We start from the raw sequence: 20,047 nt of genomic DNA on the forward strand, positions 1-20,047 counted from the left end.
TGAGACAGTAAGCAGGGCTTTTATTTGTTGTCTTTCCTCTCCTGGGCAATTTCCAGTTTCTAAAATAAACGGTGTGCTATTTTCTCTTGTGTTGTTTTCAAAGTCATTTTCCTTTCTTCTTTTTCTATCTCCATTTCATTTTCTCTGTGTAGTGCAATGTGCTTTTCTTCCTTAATCCTCTGTTCTCTGATAGTTCCAGCTCGTGGCTGAGTACTGAGTCCACTTCTTCAGCTTCCAGAGTTATGTGTCTTCTGATGCGTGACCGATGGTATTGTGGGCATTAGGGAGCACAAGAGATTGATTTGCAGGCAGTTGGAGAGGATAGGAAGAAAAACATGGGAGGGGAAGGTGCTTAGTAACAAATTGGGCAAATGGGTCATAAATTCTAAATATTTGAAAATAATCTCATCGCTAAAAGTAGAGCTGAATTTTAAGGTCATAACCTGGTTGGCTGTGACAGCAAGGCCTTGTAGGCTGGTGACACAGCTTAGTCGAAGATCTTGGGAGCGGGAAAGGCTTTTGGGTCCGTTCAGAGCACTGTCCCTGTGGGTTGTGATTCAGCTGTGCGTGGTGGTGAAAGAGACAGTGTGTCCTGGGACCTGGGCTGTCCTGGGGTGGGTGGGAGTCAGCAGGTGTCAGAATGGCACATAGTCTGCATAGCCCAGGGAAGCAGAGACTTCTCCAATGGGTGTTTGTACAGAATAGAGATAGAAAGGTACTTGCTGTGTCTGAAATGATCTAACTGCTGAGCATCCGCATTTCAAAGGGCTTTGCTAGGATAGCAGTGTCATTTAAATGTGAGCGTGGTTTGTTTGTTGTTCATTCCTGCCAAAATCTTTCTAGGAACAGGATATAAAAAAAACCTGCTTGGTGACTTGTTCTTTCTGTTTGGATTTTCTGTTTAATTACAGCTTGTTTGATTGCTCTTTTGCTCTCACTAGGAAGATGGAGTACGTTTTCCCCCCTTTCCTGCATCTCTCTTTTTTTAATGGGCACACAGCTTGGAGGTAGGATGGAAATACTCATCAAGTGAATCAACTGGAGGATAAGATATTTAGGTTGTCCTTTGGAACCGAAACTACTTTGTTTATCTTAGGAAATGATATAGGCATCAAATACATCAATTTCTTTTTTATGCCAGGCTTGAATGAGCACATGAGTGGAGCTCACAATGTTCTCCATAAATCCCATTATCATTAGCCATTTTTTAGATGTTCACTGTAACTCCTTGCCTGGTTCACTCTAGATGTTTTCTGTGCTTTCAGATACTTAGCATAGCACATTCATGACAAGATCATCATTTTTCTGTCTCATCCATGAAGTTTTTAATTACACATCCCAACTGCAGGGATCTTGTGTGCTTCTTCTAACAGTTGGGGTAAGAAACAAGTGAGGTAGTTCCTAGGGGGAATATTTATGTTGGCATAAACCAGTGCTGCTGCTGAAGATCCTAGCCCCTTTTTTTCTCCTCAGTATTTCACTTCCCATAGAATCCTAGGATCCTTAAGGTTGGAAAAGACCACTGAGATCATCTAGTTCAACTGTTCAATCCATCTCCATCATGCCCACCAGCCATAGCCCTCAGTCCATGTCCACATTTACCCTTTTCTTGAACACCTCCAGGAACAGTGACTCCCCCAGCTCCCTGGGCAGCCTTTCCAATGCATCACCACTCTTTCTGAGAATATTTTTTTCCTAATATCCAACCATTCCAACCAATCCAACAGAGAACTTATCTTTGCTTGCAACTAACATAGATGTCGTGGTGCTTGCCACCTCAAACTGCTCATGGGCCTTCAGATTTGTGCACACAAAAATAGAAAATACTGAAGTTGTTTGAAATGTTGTCACTTGTCTCTTTGGGTGCCCTGGTCCTGATCCCTCCAGCTGGCATTGGAGGAGATTGGAACATCACAGAATCATAGAACTGCTCAGCCTTCAAGATGGTAGTTGTCTGATATTTGCTTGCCATTAAAATGCTAACATAGGGTGCTAGTAGATAACACATATCAGTTTTATATAATTGAATGTGGTGAGCTAGTAGAAGAAGAGGTGGGAGATATTCCATTGATCTCAACTACCCGCATGCTTGGCATGGTTTTATTTGACAGTGAAGTCCTACCGTGCTGAGGTCACAGCGGTTGTGTCATTTGAAATCAGTCAAAAGAGAAAGACAGAAAGGTGCAATCTGTTAATGGAAATACCTGCCCAGTTTATCTTTGGATTCACTTTTTTTTCTTTTGCATACCACAGCAAGTTAGCATAGTAAAAGGGTTTACTAGTATAACTGGGAGGACCTGTTTGTATTTGCAAAGCATGCAAACTGCCAGCTGCGTTTGCATCCCAAAATGTTGCTTCTTGCTCCCTTCCCCCTACTCCCTGAGTGCAGGGGTTCCTTGTGCTTTTCCTTTCCTCCTTGGAGGAAGACAGGGGCACAGGCTTTGCAACTGAATTCAGAGCTAGGGGCTCTGAGTGCACCATTATTCCCATCCTCCTCACTGTGTTGTAGATCTGCTCTGATACAAGGGTCCTTATTTGTAATCATCTTTCCTCCAGCCCCAGGGCCTTGTGCTGCTTTTTCTGTTTTCCTCCATTATTTCTGGTTTCATTCAGCTAGGAGTGGGTTAATTTTGGCAGGGAAAATGACAGGAGGTCAGGTGAGGTTCTGGTTGTGTGGGGAGGTGTTGATGGGTAGCCACAGCCAGCTCTTTGCTGGTGCAGAAGCTAAGGCTTTTCTAAGCAGGTGACAGGTCTTCCCTGTGTTCCTATTTCTTCTCCTCCATTGAGGTTTTTTTTTGTCTTTTCCAAATTTATTAGCAATAATTGATGGAGGGAACGCTCCCTGAAATGCTGGGATGGATGATGTTCAGAAGATGTTTGTTGATGCCCAGATAGGAGCATGCCTTCCAGGAAAGTGCAGGACTTGACAGAATTGCCTGAACTGCACCAGAAGCCCAAAAATTCTATACCCAATGACTCATTCTTTCTGACTCATTTCTTCTTCCCATGATAAATCTATATTTTTGAAAATCTAGCAGATGGCCATGGCTTAATTTTACTAGTTTTCCTAAAAGAGGCATTTTTTCTTTTAAAATAGCACAGTCAGTTTTTTGTTAGCCTTGCACATGGAGTCCTGAAGTCTTCTCTACCACTGAAATATACTCTATCTCATTGGGCCTCATGGTTTTAGAGAGCTACTATATTGCTTTGCAGAGAAACCAGTGCTTTTTGAACATTTGGGTATGTCGTTCACATTTTGGTGTATATCGTCACACTATTTTGGCAATAGCTTTACCAAAAATGACTGTTATTCAAGGAAGATTGCATGAATTTTTCCTTCCTTATGTGAAACTTAAGAAAAGCGAATGAGTGATTACCCAGGAGTAATTGCATCTTACCTTCATTATTTTGAATCTATTCCAAGTAGGATCAGAGGAGTATTGTAAAAATGATCCTTATCAATGTCTCTCTTCATGGAACTTCATCTTCTAAGCAGAAGCAAGCAAGTTGAAAGTTATGCAGGTCCAGTTGCTGAGATGGTCTGGTTTGCTGGTGCACTTCCCCTTGTTTCCAACTGGGTGCTCTTGCCTAAGGATGGATCTTCCATCACTCTTCAGCCTTCCTAACACCCCCTCTCTCCATGAAGACAGTTACAGTGCATTAAAAAAACAAAAGTGATGATAAATAAATGTAGAAAGGGTTCAAAATGCTGTGAAGTTTCTTTGTGAAAGTAACTGTGTTAGTACATCACCAAGATCCCAGAAGTGCAGGACCTGAAATGCTAAAACCTTGGGAAAGAAATGAGGTGTCAGTAGGTGCTGCCACATCCCTGGGTGCTGCCCAAGGATGAATGTACCAAATTACTTTCCAGGGTCTGAATTTCCCATTTCTTCTAAGGCAAAGACTTTCTGGTGACTGGGAATTTGATTATTCAGAACAAATCAGTCGTGCTTCCTTCAGCCAGGATTCCAATCAATATGTACCTATGAAGAGAGATTTGATTAAAAAGAAGAAAAGAAGAAGGAAAAAAAAAGCAGAACAGAAGCTTTGATCCAGCAAGGTTTTGAATATTCTGGCTCAGTTCCACGTTACACAAACACAAGCTGAGGTTTAATTGTATGAGTTGCCTTTGATAGAATTGCTCATGTGTATAAAGTGCTTTGGGCTTAATTTTGTTGGTGCCAAGTGCTCAGCATCCATTGGGGTTAAGACCTTTTGATCTCATTCTTTTTAAGATATGTGGTGGTTGAAAGTTGTAAAATGCACCAATTTTGGGGAGAATCAAGGAGGAGATGTATGAAGTTTCTTCAATATGCGGTGGTAATGGAAACAATAGTAACTGAGTGAAAGAGAAGATGTCTGGACTGGCCTGGAGTTGTTGCCTGAGAATTGCTTAGGTTTAAAGGAGTTCTCTTTATGGCTACCGAGCTGATTCTTTCTGTATTTAATGGGAACTGTGGTTGTGTATTAACTTGCTGGCTGCAAACCAGCAGCGATGATCTTCTGAAATAAAGCAAGCATCTTAAACAAACTGATGTTTTACCAACTCACACTCACCTGAAAACAGACATTTGAAAGATAGGCACCAGTGAGGTGAAATCAAGTCAAATAATGGAAGGATTCACAAAGAGACTCAAACATTGAATAGACCAGGAGAAGAAGAAGTATCTCAGTAACGTCTGCTTTAGAATGAAGGTGTTTCATGTCTCAGCTATTTATCATGTGTCAAAGAATACTACTGAATGAGCAGAAGAACATAAGTAACGATCATAAGAGTTCTTAATTCAGCTTTTTAGATGCATGTGTAGAGCTGAACGAAAATGCTTTCAGAAAATAAAGGGGTGTGCAAACAGCATCTAAAAGAAAGGAGTAAAAATTTCACTTCTTTAAGCTCTTCTCAACAGACTGTGAGACAGCTCTCTCCATTGGGCGTGTGTAGTTGCTTTCATAATTATCATTCACCTATTTTTTTTCTCAAGTTAGAAAAGTTTCCCACTGATAAAATTGATGTTCTGCACATTTGCCACTTGGTGGTGCCAGATTGATTTACAAATCACGGATGTGAGGCGAGGTGTCGAAGCTGTGGTTGAGAAGTGTGCAGTAAGCTATAATTCAGGTGGGAAACATTGATTTTGTGCCTGCACTCATGCAGCTGTGCTCAACAGCACTTCTGGCCTCCATCCCTCACCCTTCAAATCTTGGGTTCATCTCTCGGTCCGTCCAGCACAAAAGAGTTTAAATAGATAGCAAGGTTGTATCCATGAGGATAGAGTTTCTAGAACATTTCTCCCGTAGCTTGCACCCAGCCAAAAATAGTTGGGATTCAGCGATATTCCAGGCATGGCACAGACAACTTCTGGATTTCTGGAGGCAGCTGCAGGTGTGCTGCTGGCAGTCAGGAGGTGTTGTGTCCGTAGATGTTTGACTGACATGGGTCCTGTGCAGTTTTTAGGTTAACACTGCCAAGAGTTTGGGATATTTGTCATTGGGGTGTAATTCCTGGTTCAATGGAGGACAGTGATTGTTGGTTGGAGCCTTCCTGGCTCAACACAGGAAGGGCAGTTATCATTGTAGATGTAAATCTAAACAAAAAGAGCTACTTTCATCCTGCTGTTGTTATTTTATCACAGAATAACAGAATCACCAAGGTTGGAAAAGACCTACAAGATCATCCAGTCCAACCAACCACCAATAGTTCTCGCTAAGCCATATCCCAAAACACAACCTCCAAATGTTCCTTGAACACCTTCAGGCTCGGTGACTCCACCACCTCCCTGGGCAGCCCATTCCTGTGCCTGAGAGTTACAGAGCTGCTCTTAGCAGACTTGAAGTTACTATGTTTTATTAAAATTTCTGTTTTTCACAGTGTTATCAGTGTTTAGCATTGAAGTGTATTTGCACCAGGCTTCATAACTTGTTTTTTTTTTTTTTTTCTCTCTCTCAATGCTGCAGTTCCAAAAGAATTGGTGGAGCTTCACTTGAAACTGATGAGAAAGATTGGGAAGTCTGTCACAGCAGACAGATGGGAAAAATATTTGATCAAGGTACAATATGCATGTTGTATTATTCTGCACTGCTGGAATATGCTTATGATGAGCTGTTGTGTCAGCAATCCCTGGTATGAATTATAGTGAGCCTTGGGCTCTGCTGTGGCCAACACCGATGTGCGTGCCCAGACTTCAGTTGCATAAGATCCCAGCTTAACTTTCAGGCTGCCTAGACTTGTACAAAAATCTCTAAAAATAAACATTATCTCCTGCATGTATAAGAGTGTACACCATGTTTGCTAGAAACAAACTTTCTGAGCATTAAGACTTTCAGTATAGAAGCAGATTTAGTAGCCTGCAAACAGACTACATTGAGCAGAGAAATTAACATGGTAACTGTTCATTTTAAAATAAGTTGGTTGAGAGTAACCATACAGAGCTCTTGTACCGTGTGCTAATATTAAATGAGAACATTGCAGTGATTTAGATCAGCATGCTCACAATGGTACAGCTAAGATAAAATCAGTATAACATCAGTAAAAATAGAACATCCCATTGTTTTACCTAATTCTGTCTTGGATATTAGATATGGCTGTGCCTTTGTTGCTACCTTATGTGCGAATAGTTTTTATTTCAAACAACATACACTGCTTCAGAAAATAAAAACAGACAATGCCTTATTTGGATACCTTATTCCACGTGCCAAAATGTAGTTTTAGAGTCATCACAGAATCACTGAATGGGTTGGGATGGAAGAGACCTCTGAGATTATCTGGTTCCAACCCTGCTGCCATGAGCGGTGTTGCCAGCATTAGGTCAGGTTCCCCAGGATCCCATCCAACCTGGCCTCAGTATTGTCTGCACAACCATGATTGCATCTTTCCTAGAATATATACAGCATTGTGGTGATAGCAGCAAAACAAATAATGATGTTAGCAGATCCAGTCACAGTTTGGCCCTCTTAGTGCTATCTATCAAATTTACTGGGGTAGGAATTTGCCTTGAGGTTTGTGTAAAATAGTCTTAAAATAATGAGGTGTGTGAGACCACCAGGGCTGTGTCAAGAAATAGCCTGCTGAAGGGCCCAAGGTGAGATCTGACCTCTTTACCAGCTGTAAAGCATTTATGATGCTGTTTTGAGCTAATAATGTGATGTATGCACCTTCTACATGTTCATGTATTGCAAAGTACTGTGATTACTGCATTGTATTAAATCCATTAACATACCCAAAAGCCATTCCAGCAAGCTGTGGAAACTAACCCTGAGAAGGGGGCATATAAATCCCTCTGAAGCAGTTGTATGGTAAGCAGAAAACAGGGAGAAAACAAGTGCATGAGGAAATAGTCTGGAAAATCTTCCTTCAGCATGGAGGGAGAGTGCTGAGGAAACCTTTCCACCTGCCCCTGTTAAGACCTAGCAAGCACCAATAACTTCTACTTCATTTAACTTGATACTTATTCTAGCCAGTGGTTGAAAGGAATCTCAAGAACAAAGGAATTTGAATATAACTAATGAGAGAGGTATGCTAATATTGCCCCCATTTCAAAAGGGTATAATTAGTTTAGAAAAACAAGGAAGAGCTCTGGGAAATGTCCCAAAAGCCAGGAAAAAAGGAAAGCATGTGGAACCATTGAGAGTGTTCTTGGGAGATATCTGCAGTGTTCTTAACTAGGAAGTGAACACTGCAGTTGAGAGCTTTTTCCCTTGTATGTCCTGGTGGTGAACCAGCCTACACTAGCCTACACACTGTTCTTTTTGGAAGCAAATGGCTGTAGGGCTTCAGGGTCTGAATTTCTCCAGCATGAAGCACCTACATGGTTGTGTATGAGTGAAGTGAAGAAAGGGTTTGTCCTGCATGTTTTAACAGCTGAGAGGAGCAGGCCAGCTTAGCTGCTTTGGGAAACGTGTAACTGAATTCATTCAGACTGCTGTGTCTCCCAACAGAATGCTTTCACTGACTCTTGTCAAACATATTTTGTGTTTTTGTACAGATAGAATTTCTCTGGCTGGTGAATTCAAAACCTGCAGCCCTGACCACACCGTTCTGCCCCAGTTGTTAAGAGTTGAGGGCTCAGTAGTCCCACCTAGGCAGACTCCTCTGCTGTGTTTGTCACCTTCCTCTTTTCACTGGTTTAAGTGAAAGCGTGGGGTGAGCTTATAGGAAGTGTTGGATGCTGCTGTAGCTGCTTTCAAAATGTTTGAGAGACGTCCTGACATCTTTTTCGCAGGGTAGGGAGCTACTGACTGCTCTTCAGTGTGGAGAAAGCAGCTGTTCCCATGAGCAGCAGGTTTTTGTTTGGTGTCAAAAGTCCCTTCTGTGAAGTCAGAGACTGATATTGAGACAGGGCCCATGTCAGTGGGATCTATAGTTCAGGGCTGTGACAGTCCTTGTCAGTAGAAAGCGTGATCATCTGGTTTTTGATTGTCAAAATGTAGTCATTTCAGTCTGAACAGATGCTTCATCAGCTCTTATGTCTCTTGAGTTGTTGCTTTGACAGTCATACACTTCTGAAGCACATGAAACTTCTCATTATTGCTTTCATACTTAATGAGCAAGCAATGAGCAGTGACTGGCACCTGCCCTGAGCAGGGGTTTGATGTACAGTTGCTCAGAGTTCTTTGTGTTCCAGAATTGAAAATAAAGAAGAAAGGAGACTAAACTCATTTAGTGCTTGAGGAACAATTGCTTCTCTTGCCGTGAGCTTTGTGCCAGAGGAAAACTTGTGTTAATGCCTTAGCCTCACATTAGGAAAAACTGCTCCTCAGCAGAATTCCTTGTTATCGGAGCACGTCTTCACCACTCCCATAGGTTACAGAGTCAGAGTCTGATTTATGGTGTGGCTGAGCCAATCTAATTGCAAGCTGATGCCAACAAGCATGGTCCCACGTTTCCCTTTCTTGGTGCTCTTGAAGCTTACCTGACCTCAGAGTGAGCCAGTTTAGGCAACAGAGCCAACAGAAAAGCAGCTCTTCGTAACAAAAAGAAGTAGCTTTCTGCTATTTTACCTGCCTTAACTAGCTTACACTTAGGCCAGTAAAGAACTCGTGTCAGTACTGGGGGTAGCGTGGCCGTGGGGACGGAGAAGGGAGAACACCTCTTTTGGTTGTAGCCCACACTGAGTTGTACAGTACATTTAGTGGGGAAATTTAGTGTCATTTTTCCTTCTGTTTCCAGAGAAAGCTGCTTTCATATGTGATTTCCAAGTTGTTCAGTAGCTTAGTGATAACATCATGCATTTGATAATTCGGTGAGTGGGAGACTATTGAGTTCTGATTGAGTTTGCTCGGCAGAGATTAGGCTCCTTGTGGACTGGAGTGCAGAGGATGTGCTGATTTGGATAGCTGTGATTCAGGGGTGGCACTTCAAAATATTCTTAACTGGAGATGTGGCTGTGCTAAACTCCTGCCTCCTTCTGATGGGTATTCCCACCTCAACAGGTTGGAGTTCTCAGTGCTGCAGCTTTGACTGAGAGCTCCTGCTGTGTTTTGCCTTTCCATGAGTTCTTTTAAGCACATTTGACTCCTTCAGGGAGGAGAGGGAATTCCTTCTGCACTGCTCTTATTGGAGGTTCCTGTGATTCAGTCTTCGTCCTTTCTTGCTGCTTTTTTCATGTTCTTTGCTTTTTTCCTCTTGAATGCATTGAACTTATTTGCTTTTAGTAAATTGAGGCTGGCTGCACTTAAAATATTTTAAAATATTTATCAAATGACTCGAGGGCCAAGCTATTATGCCCAATAATTCCACAACACAGAGTGTAAGTCTCATTTATCTGCAGTACAGTTGTAGGACAGGAGGATCCCAGGGGGGCTCAGCAACTGATGTGCTAAGTGCTGTAAAGATATGCTAAGAAATCACATCTACTCAAGAGAATTTATTTTCTAAATATACAGAAAAATGGAAGTTTTTGCATAGCAAAGATGAAAATAACTTCACAGATCAGAGCTGTGCTGCCAAATGTAAGAGTTTTAAAGCAGCTGGTATCAGGGTCTTAGTGATATATTCTTCCATGGAGTTTTGCCAGTGCTTTCTGACCTATCCTAGTTTTATTTTTTTTTGTTCAAGATTTTTTGACTTAGAATCCTGACAGCATCACGTATAATTTTAGTGCAGTGAGGTGCTATTAACATAAAAGTTTAAAGTTACTTTTATTCACTAACCCTACTAATCTCATTGTTTTCTTTGTGACAGATATGCCAAGAATTCAACAGCACTTGGGCTTGGGAGATGGAAAAAAAAGGATACCTAGAAATGAGTGTCGAATGCAAACTGGGGATTCTGAAGGTATGCATTCAACTAAGTTTCTAATTGTCTTTTTCCTTACTCGCTTGAATATCTTAGAGATTGGACTTTCTCACTCACTGAAGCATCTTGCAAATTTCACTTGGCTGACCATACCTGGATGTATTAAATCTGGAGCTGATCTTGGAGCAGGAGTGTTGTTCTTTGTAGTGGGACAGTTGTAGTGTAGTGGGACAAAGCAAACAACGTCATGCTTTACGTGCTTACTTTTCTTACTCGTACTTCCACGTATTATTTCTCTTTATGTTTTTATGTTTTAACATTCTTTCCACTTTCTCAATTTTTTCAGTATCTCTGTGAATGTCAATTTGATGACAATCTGAAGTTCAAAAATATAATTAATGAGGAGGATGCCGATGCCATGCGCCTTCAGCCTATTGGGCGAGACAAGGATGGACTGATGTATTGGTATCAGCTGGATCAGGAGCATAATGTCAGGATGTACATAGAAGAACAGGATGACCAGGATGGATCCACATGGAAGTGCATTGTTAGGTATTCTTTTTTTTTTTTTGTCCCTTTTTTTCCCAATGTTCTGTAGGGTGGGATTCTTGTGGCTGTGTGTGACTGGTGTTCGGAAATTCATTTCACTCAATCTCCATTTCTCACAGTTGTCCTACAGTGAGATTTTCTGCCTGCAAATGTGTGATTTAATGAAAAAATAGTCCAGAAATATCTCAGATTTGTACATAATAGCTAATGACTTCTATGCTCAATTAAGCTACAAAGGATATATGGAAAGGATACCGAGAGAAAATTCTTTTGAGGACAGTGCTTCCATGTTGCCACCTGACATGCTTTTTCCCTTTGGAGATGGAGGGGAACTGTTCCTTCTTTAGCTTCTGTCCTAAGAAGACAGTTACAAGAGGACAGTTTTGTTCTTATGTAGATTACGTTGCAATTTGAACTTCATGGAACTAAAAGCATTGCTGACCATCCGAACGGGTACAGAGCCCTTCCTGAGCAGAATTCAGCTCATAGATAACTGAAGTTGAGGTACATGATGGTGATACAGAGCGACATGTGCATGACTCAGTGCCCCTGGGTCTCTGTTGCTTCATATTTGGTCTGATAATATTTTAGTGATATTTTAGCCTCAGACTTATGGATTTTTGTGATTTTGGTTACATACTTTGTTGTATCCCTCTTTATGCACAGGATGCATGAACATTAATAGGAAAATAATTAGTTCTACATATATACATATTTTTTTTATCTAGCAGTTGTCTGTTTTTAGTTCATCTCCATGTAAACTTATTTTTCTTTTGACTAATTAATTGCAAGAGGATTTTAAAGTGGGCCCAGCAGCATCAACTCTGACTAAATTAATACACAGAGATGTAAGAATAGATCTTAAGGAGTAATGTATATTATTTTTATTTTTCTGTTTGTACGTTTTAATTTCCATAATTTCAATATATTTTTTAATTTTTATGATTATAAATAAATATAAATTTAATTTGTATAGCTTACTTAAATATCCAAAGCTTAGTAACCAGGTTAGCATACAGAATGTTTTAAACCACTGTCAATGGGCCGTAAAGTGATAAGCCTTACCACCATTGAAATTGAGACAGCTGTTGTGGGTGAATAAAGGAAATGCATCTAAACAAGCCAACCAATTGCTGAACAGCATTTATCATTTTCCTACATTCTGGACTCCAGGGATCAATGCCAAAAGCAGAGGAAATGGGACTTCCTCTGGGCAAGTTCTGACACTGCAGAAAAACACAGTAATGCATGATGACTTCTGAAATCCTTTTAAACCTGTGTAATTCTGTGTGTCAGGCTTGATGCACTTCCAGCCTTTTTTTTCTTTTTTTTTCTTTGAATCTAGTTGTTGAATGTTGACTTTGGAAAAGGAAATGTGAGAGTCTTGTAATTCTAGTCTGTTTTGAAAATAAAGAACCTGTTTAATCAACACTCAAACTCATTATCTATTAAGGTTTTGGTTTTTCTAGTTAGATATCCAGTGTAAGGAGTTAAAATGCACTGATGTTCAAACACATAGAGATACACAAATAGCCAGAGCCCTCTGGACATCTTTATATTGTTTTCTAAACACATTAAGAAGAAATTGCAAAGAGAAGCCAATGAGAACTGGTAAAAAAAGGATAAATAAAAAAATAATAAATGGTAGCAGCTTGGATCCAGACCAACAGGACTTGAGTCTGGATAGATAATGCCGTTCAAAACAAAGTGATTTTATTGTGGTATGGATGAGTTGGAAGATTTCTGAATGCAAAATTGTAGCCACTCTGGTAGGACGGGCATTTCACTATGCTCGTGTATAAGGTTTTCAGGGCAGTGTTCATTTAAACAGATGGTGTTTGTTTATTTTTAATGAATCCCTCTGGGGTGAGCGAGTAAGTGGCTTATCAGACAATATGTTTTTCTTCCATCATCCAGAAACCGAAATGAGCTTGCCGAGACCCTTGAGCTCCTGAAAGCACAAATTGATCCTGCCCTGCTGAAAAACAATTCTCAGCAGGAGAATTCATCACGTGAAAGCCCAAGTATAGAAGATGAAGACACCAAAAAGGGTGAAGAAGCATCTACACAAGGTTTTCTGCCTTTTCTCACATTTTAAATGTTGTGCTGTGGCGGTGTCAGAATTTTCAACTTGATTAAAAGTTACTGTTTTAGATTAGGACTCTTTAAAACAAACAAAAGACCATTTCTGTTCATAGTAAATCAAGTGAACACTGATAAATATTACTTTTTTTTTTTAGTTGCATATTTAGATGCAAATTATTTATAAAAAGAGAGATATGTATAAATTGTTTTCCAATTAATTTTATTTATGCTGTACATTTTGTATAGTGTTGTAAATATGTCATTGTACGTTTTTGTGGAGTATCCAACTGTTGCCCAACTTTTCCTGTTCTTTTAACATTAAAATTTCAAAAAGAAAAAAAACAAAAACTTTGTGCAATGCCATGATTGAAGTCAATACAAATATGTGTATGTTATTTATTTTTACTTTTAAGTTTGAATCAAAAATACAGGCTTTCTCCTCACAATCTTGAAGAAGGCATGAGCTAATGTTGAAACAATTTGAAATACAAAAATATTTATACATGAAGTGGTCGTGAGCTGCCTCCACCATGTTATTTTTGCTAGTAAAGAACCCATTTTCCTTCCTTACTATCATGTCATTGCACATATTAAATATCTTGCCTGACTTGGTGGTTTGTGCATTGGTTTTACTTAGTATCAGCCTGAAATATTTTCTTACAAGATTTTTCTTAGGTTATGAGAAGCTAAAAGCTTGTTATCCCAAGTAATTTTACCCTGGTTACTACCTAACTTTAACATTTGGTTAAACTACAGGAGAGGAGTTGCTCAATCAGAAACAAGATTTAAGATTCCGATGTGTTAATGTGTGCTTCTTCAAATCTGTGTAATTAATCTGTTACCTACCAGAGAGGAGCTCTACACAGAAGGACCCAGGGGTCCTGGTGGACAGCAGGTTGGCCGTGAGCCAGCAGTGTAACCTTTGTGGCCAAGAAGGCCAGTGGGATCCTGGGGTGCATTAAAAAGAGTGTGGCCAGCAGGTCAGGGGAGGTGATCTTCCCCCTCTACTCTGCCCTGTTGAAGCCACAGTTAGACTGCTGTATCCAGTTCTGGGCTCCCCAGTTCAAAAGTCAGGGATCTCCTGGAAGGAGTCCAGAGGAGGGCCACAAAGACAATAGAGGGCCTGGAGCTCCGCTCGTATGAGGAAAGTAACCTGGGTATGTTCAGAAGATGACTGAGAGGAGATCTGATAAATGTTTATAAGTATCTGAAGGGAGGTGGGAGGTAAGTAGATGAGGTCAGGCTCTTCTTGGATAGGACAAGGAGTAATGGCCTAAAACTTGAACATAAGAAGTTCCATACTAACATATGGAAGAGGTTCTTTACAGTAAGGGTGATGGAGCCCTGGAACAGATTGTCCAGAGAGATGTTGGAGTCTCCTTTTATGGAGATATTCAAGACCCATATGGACACCTACCATTGCCACCTATTGTAGGGAATTTGCTTTAGCAGGGGGATGGACTCAATGACCTCTTGAGGTCCCTTCCAACCCATGCCATTCTGCGGTTCTGCAGTTAACTGGATATACAACATTAGCGAGACCTGTCCTGGTTCTCAGTATCAAAGAGAAATGCTTCTCATTTGTGTTCTTCTCAACAAACATTGTAGAATGGAAGAAATAAATGAAACATTTAGATAAGTATAAATTGGGTTTGGGAGTGTTAAAAAACAAGTGCAGAAATCGCAGTAAATTGTGACAAACACTGTGAGAATTGTCTCCATCTAAGACCAGTATCTACCTTTGCATGCATCTGACAACAGAATCTATGTGGTTACTGATACTGCAGAATTCATTCTAGAGTACTGATCTTCCTTTTGTCTGACTAAGAATTAGTCAGGTCAGCTTAAATAACATAATCAAGACCTCCTTTTTGAATATGATTTTACTGAAGTCAGAACAATTCATTTTATAACATCTTAACTGAAGTCTCCGCTGTAGACAAGTCCCAAAGTCCTTTTCCACACTCCTGTGTCACCAAAGTCACTGGCTCTGCTGCCATGCAGGATCACTCCTAGGCGCTAGTCCCGCAGACCTAATGATTAAAGACATTATTTATATATGCTCTGATTTAATTGCAGCCAATATACTCACAGAGCAGCACTTTGATCAGTTAAGTTTAATAATTCTTCCTATTAGTCATCAAACTATCCTCAAATTCTAGGAATATATAAAAGCCCTTCAAAGGTTCTATGAAAATTTATCAGAAGGACTGAAAGCTGCTTTGACAGCTTTCCAAGTAGCATTAAAATCGTTCATTCAAAAATAAATGGATCCAGTTCTTGCTTTTTTTTTACCTAGCCTTCTCGACTTGAATAGCTTTAAGACAATTTGTGCATCTGCTGAGTCATTATGGCATATCAAGTGCTTTTTCAGCAGCTGGGAGAGTTAAAAAGTAGATCTTAGAACAGCCATTGCTTTATTAGTGCAGGAAGAGATTTGGGATTCTGGTGATGTTAGTTGGGAAAAAGCAGTTGATGATAGGAAGAAATGGTTCAAATAAGTCAATCCAGAAAGATGTGAAGAGAAAGTGGAAGGATACATGCACACTGAATGTGTCACTGTCAATTACTGACAAATGTCTTTAGAGAGGTGGCTTTAATGTTACAAGAGCTCAGAGTGGTGATTACCTCTATGAAGGGAGAAACAAGCATCCTTCAGCCTTCAAACTGTTATTGCTTCTGGTTGCATCTCTTGCATCTGGAGATGCATCTTGCACCCTTTGCTACTTGCTGAGGCTTATTTGGGTATGTTCTTTGTATTTAGAACCATTCAAAAATATATGACTTGCTTCTTCACCGCTCTTTTCTTTTGTAAAATGTTTATTTTCTCTAAATGTAATTAACATCTTAACGTTCTTGCCTTTCATGTTGGTAATCACTTTGGGGAGCTCTCAGCTTGGAAAAGAGTCACACCGGTGTGGAGGGAGAGGGATGAGGTAGAAGAAAGAAAACATGGCTTTGTTGGGAGTTACGGCACCTGTTCTGTAGCATCTTCCAGATGGCAGAAGATGCTGTTACACTATCTGTACTGTATCATCTTTGCTTTTTCTAATTAGCTCTGTCCCTACCTGACTCAAAAAGCATGGCAAAATAAAACACCTGAGATGTTAAGTAGCGTCAGTAATGATAAGTAATTGTATGAAATGCAGAGCAACAGAATAAATGTATGGATTCTTCTGAATGCTGTAACTGTATTTTGCGCCCCAGTGATTCACAATTGCTTAAGCAAAGCAGGCATGATCTAATTTTTTAAGCTCTGCGGGATTTTCTTGGTGTATGTTTGTCTTAGAAATGGCAAATGAAGTGAATGTAGAATACGATCTGTTCAATGCATTTTGATTGTATATAGAAGATGTAGCCACTGCCCAGGAATAGAATCCAGGTGAATTTTCTGTTGGTTGTTTCCTCCCCCCCGAAATGTTGAAATACAACAGTTAGATGTTTCTTGAAATAAAAGTGTCTACAAACAGGGAACCGATTCATGTGAATACCAGATTATGGGAAGAGCTCTGAGTCTCCTGAACAGCCTGACCTAGTGGGTGGCAACCCTGCCCATGGCAGGGGATTGGGACTCTGTGATCTTTGTGATCCCTTCCACCTTATGGTTCTGTGTGTAGGATTTGACTTGAAGAGCATGGGATCTTGCAGCATGGTCTGCTTTGTGAAAAAAACTCAGACACTCAAGAGAGATTTCTTGAAAGTTGATGCTTCTTGCACGCTGTGCTTAGGTTTTCTGTATCTGTTCTTTGAAGGTATTGTATTACAACTGAAGAGGGAATTGAGATGTACGAAGGAGGATAAGTATAGAATTCTGCTAAAAGCATCTGAAATTTAGGTTTATCTTGGCGTGTAATTAAGTCAAATGGTGATTCTCTAGCTAAAAATTGGCAACCTCCTTGCTTAATGATAGCTTGAGACAAGCCAGGCTCCTAATAATTCCAGGAGAGAATATTTATTTGCAGGGAGCTTTGGGTTGTTGATTTTTTTAGATAGGCCTTCATTTTGATGGATACTGTTTGTAATTCTATAGGTCCCCTGGTTGTTACATCGTTATTTTTCTCTGTCAACAGAAAACCAATTAAAAATCAAAGAAGAAAAAGACGAGGTGGAGGAACAGTCAAAGGAACTGGAAAATCTTCCTCTTCCTGTGGTTAAAGAGGATGAAAACATGATGAAAATAGAGAAGGCTGAAGAAAAAGAAATTATAAAATTGCCAGTAATAGTAAAATTAGAGAAGCCTTCGGAATACAACGAAGAGAAACAAACTGTCAAAGAGGAAAGTGACTCCTTTAAAGAAAATGTCAAGCCTGTTAAAGCAGAGGTGAAGGAAAACAAAATAGAACCAAAAGACCTAAAAGAAGTAAAAAGTTCTACTGACAAAATAGCAGTTCATGAGCCCGAGAGGTTAGAATTTTGTGTTAATGTCAAAACTCCCCAGGAAATTGTGGAGAAATCTGTAGAAGAAAGCGAGAAACTTAAAAATGACCAGCAGGCAAAAATACCCCTTAAAAAGAGAGAGATCAAGCTGACAGATGACTATGACAGTCCTATAAAGGGGTCCCTGTGTAAATGTGTGACTCCAACGAAGGATGTCTTGAAGGAAGAGGGGAAACCAGAAGAGGAAACTTTTAAGAGAGTCCCTACAATTACTGCTTTATGTCCCGATGGGAAAGTGCTGGTAAATGGAGAGGTTAGCAGTGAGAAAATAACCCCAAGTGTCATACAGAATAATAGGTCGGAGCACTCCGTTGGTACAAAGGAAGACAGCAGCTCATTAAAAGAGAAAAATGGTAAAAGTGGGGAAAAGGTATCAGACTCCCTAAATTCTGTTAGTAAAATTATAAAAGCAGGTGAGGTTGAGAAAAATGCGGTAACTGTGGTGAAAGAGCTAGGAGCTGTGGTCTCTGAGGTTTCAAATCAGAAAGTGCCTTCAAAGGAGGAATCTAGTCCTGTGGAGAAAGAGAACCTTGACAGTCCAGCTACTGAAATGGTAGCGGAAGAATCTTCAAACTCTGAAGACTGTGCCAAAAAATCTGAAGAGAAACTAGCCACGATAATCAAAAAGGACAGACTGCCGCCACCCAAAGAATGTTTAGAGAAGCTGGAGAAGCCCACAGATGCATCTGCTCCTGCAGAACTGCCCAAGCCTGCAGCATCTGAGGAAGAGACCTTGAAAAGCAGAAACGAGCCTGAGGAGAAACCTGATTCTCCCAAAGCTGCTGAGACACCCCCTCCATCTTCTTCTCCTGTTACTTTAGAGAAGACTGTTTTGGAAGCGGAGGGCTCTGATGCTAAACCTGCTCTCCTTGAGGAGAGCCAAGTAGCAGAAAAATCCAGCCCTGAAAAACCAGAGGAAGAGCCTGAAGCTGACAAGCCGGAGCCAGAGGGATTAGATGATGCCCACGCGTCCAATCTAGAGAACTCCTCCGAGAGTAAAAAGGATTCCCCAACACCTAAAAGCAAATTTAAGTATAAACTAGTTTCTGAAGAAGAAAGCTGCACAACAGATAATAAAGAAATAACTTCTGAAAGACAGAAAGAAGGGATTAAATTAACTATCAGGATCTCCAGTAGGAAGAGAAAGGCAGAAACACCACCAGAAGACGTCACTGCTGGCCGCACGTTAAGGAGATCCCCAAGAATATCTAAGCCTACTCCAAAAGTTGTGGAGACTCGGGATCAGAAATCTGACAAAAAACGATCTGAAGAGGAAGAGGAGAAACCTGCTCATAAGCAGGAAAGAAAAGAAGATGCAAAAAAACAAGAGAAGGAGTCAAATTCTAAGGTTAACAAGGTAATATAGTTTTACTGTTTGGGGTTGCCACAGTCTTTCCTAATAGGAGTACATGCATTTACATAAGAATATTAAGGATTACTTCCCTTTGGGCAGCCTTTGCGTGGAGCTAGATTTGCAGTCTGGTTAGTGGATTCAGCCAACTTAAAACCACCCCCTAAGAGAGTGCTAATATCTGTTGACTTAGCAGCTTCTAACATTTTTCTTGTAAGTGAAACAAAGACCAAATCAATCCAAGTGAGTACTTTTAAAACATGACATAATCAGACCTGAGTCAGTCTAACTTTGTGGCTGAATGGAGACTTCCATTCTTCCAATGGAGAAAATCCTGTGGATTTTCTAGGTGGACACTTGCTGGTGTCTGGGTGGCCAGTTTGAGAATGAGCATAAGCAAAGAAACAAATATTATGGCTTCTTACGTATGGGATACACAATTTGCTCTGGGCAGAGGGTCTTTTTCATACAAAAAGTTAAATGTGCATCTTTACATAGTGCTTGTAAAATAATGTAATTATCAACAGCTTTATTCATTTAACTTCTTTATGTTTTTGGATGTGCAATGCCAAAGAAAAGCAAGGAGGAAAAAGCAGTCTGTATTTTTAAGTACACTCTTTTCTATCAACTTGAAATCCTCTTAATATTTCACTGCTGTGTATTTCCTTATTGTTCCTGTAGTTTTACCAACACACGCTCATATTCAGCAAGTTCTGAATAACCTTCATAAAATGAACAGTTTTACTGAATATTTCATCTTTTTTTTTTTCTTGTTGAAGAGGTTCTTTAAAGATAGATTCAAAATAAAGATGACGTATGATGAGGCCTCAAATTAAATTAATTCTCTCATGGATTTAAAGTACAGTTTTCTACTAAATTTTAGTGAACAATGACATCACTAAAGAGACAGAAGTTAACGATAAGAACCTGAATGAAATTTTACCAGTATGATGTATTGCTGTGGTGTGAGTGTGTCCTGCAGAATATTTTGTACATTTTGGTTTTGTTAGCTGGTTCAGAACAGCGAGTAACCTAGTCATAAATGAAAAGTGTTTTGAGCTGAAAAACCTAGGGAGGATATTTTCCTTTTTCAGTTTCTGGAGGGTAAAAAATATTTGTGAGAACTTGAATTTTTGGTATATTATTGTGAAGTTAAAATATCCTTCTGATTGTAGGAAGTAGTTTTAACTAATGCAAAATGGGATTCTGAATTGTAATTGGAATTCTGTTTTTCATCCAAAATATATTTTAAGCAAATCTCTGATAAAACTTAACACTTCATGTAGTAGATGAGAGAAGTCATTTTTCCAGTCCTTAAAATAAATAAATGTCCAAATAACTCACTGGTAAGACATGTGGTTATTTTATTAAGGTGGGTATGATATAAAGGGGTG

At 39.9% G+C, this 20,047-nt stretch overlaps 1 protein-coding gene across 1 annotated transcript in view; it reads left to right on the plus strand.

Annotated features, from left to right (window-relative positions):
* The first annotated feature begins 5,340 nt into the window (after positions 1–5,340).
* RSF1 (remodeling and spacing factor 1) overlaps positions 5,341–20,047 on the plus strand; it is a 37,934-nt gene continuing 23,227 nt past the window's right edge. The window contains exons 1-6 of the mRNA XM_010706155.2: positions 5,341–5,380; positions 5,953–6,044; positions 10,178–10,270; positions 10,578–10,783; positions 12,698–12,852; positions 16,936–18,659. Coding sequence (XP_010704457.2) covers positions 5,341–5,380; positions 5,953–6,044; positions 10,178–10,270; positions 10,578–10,783; positions 12,698–12,852; positions 16,936–18,659 — 2,310 coding nt within the window. The remainder of the gene's footprint in view (positions 5,381–5,952; positions 6,045–10,177; positions 10,271–10,577; positions 10,784–12,697; positions 12,853–16,935; positions 18,660–20,047) is intronic.

The sequence above is a fragment of the Meleagris gallopavo genome, chromosome 1 (assembly GCF_000146605.3).
Source record: "Meleagris gallopavo isolate NT-WF06-2002-E0010 breed Aviagen turkey brand Nicholas breeding stock chromosome 1, Turkey_5.1, whole genome shotgun sequence".
NCBI classification, from domain to species: Eukaryota; Metazoa; Chordata; class Aves; order Galliformes; family Phasianidae; genus Meleagris; species Meleagris gallopavo.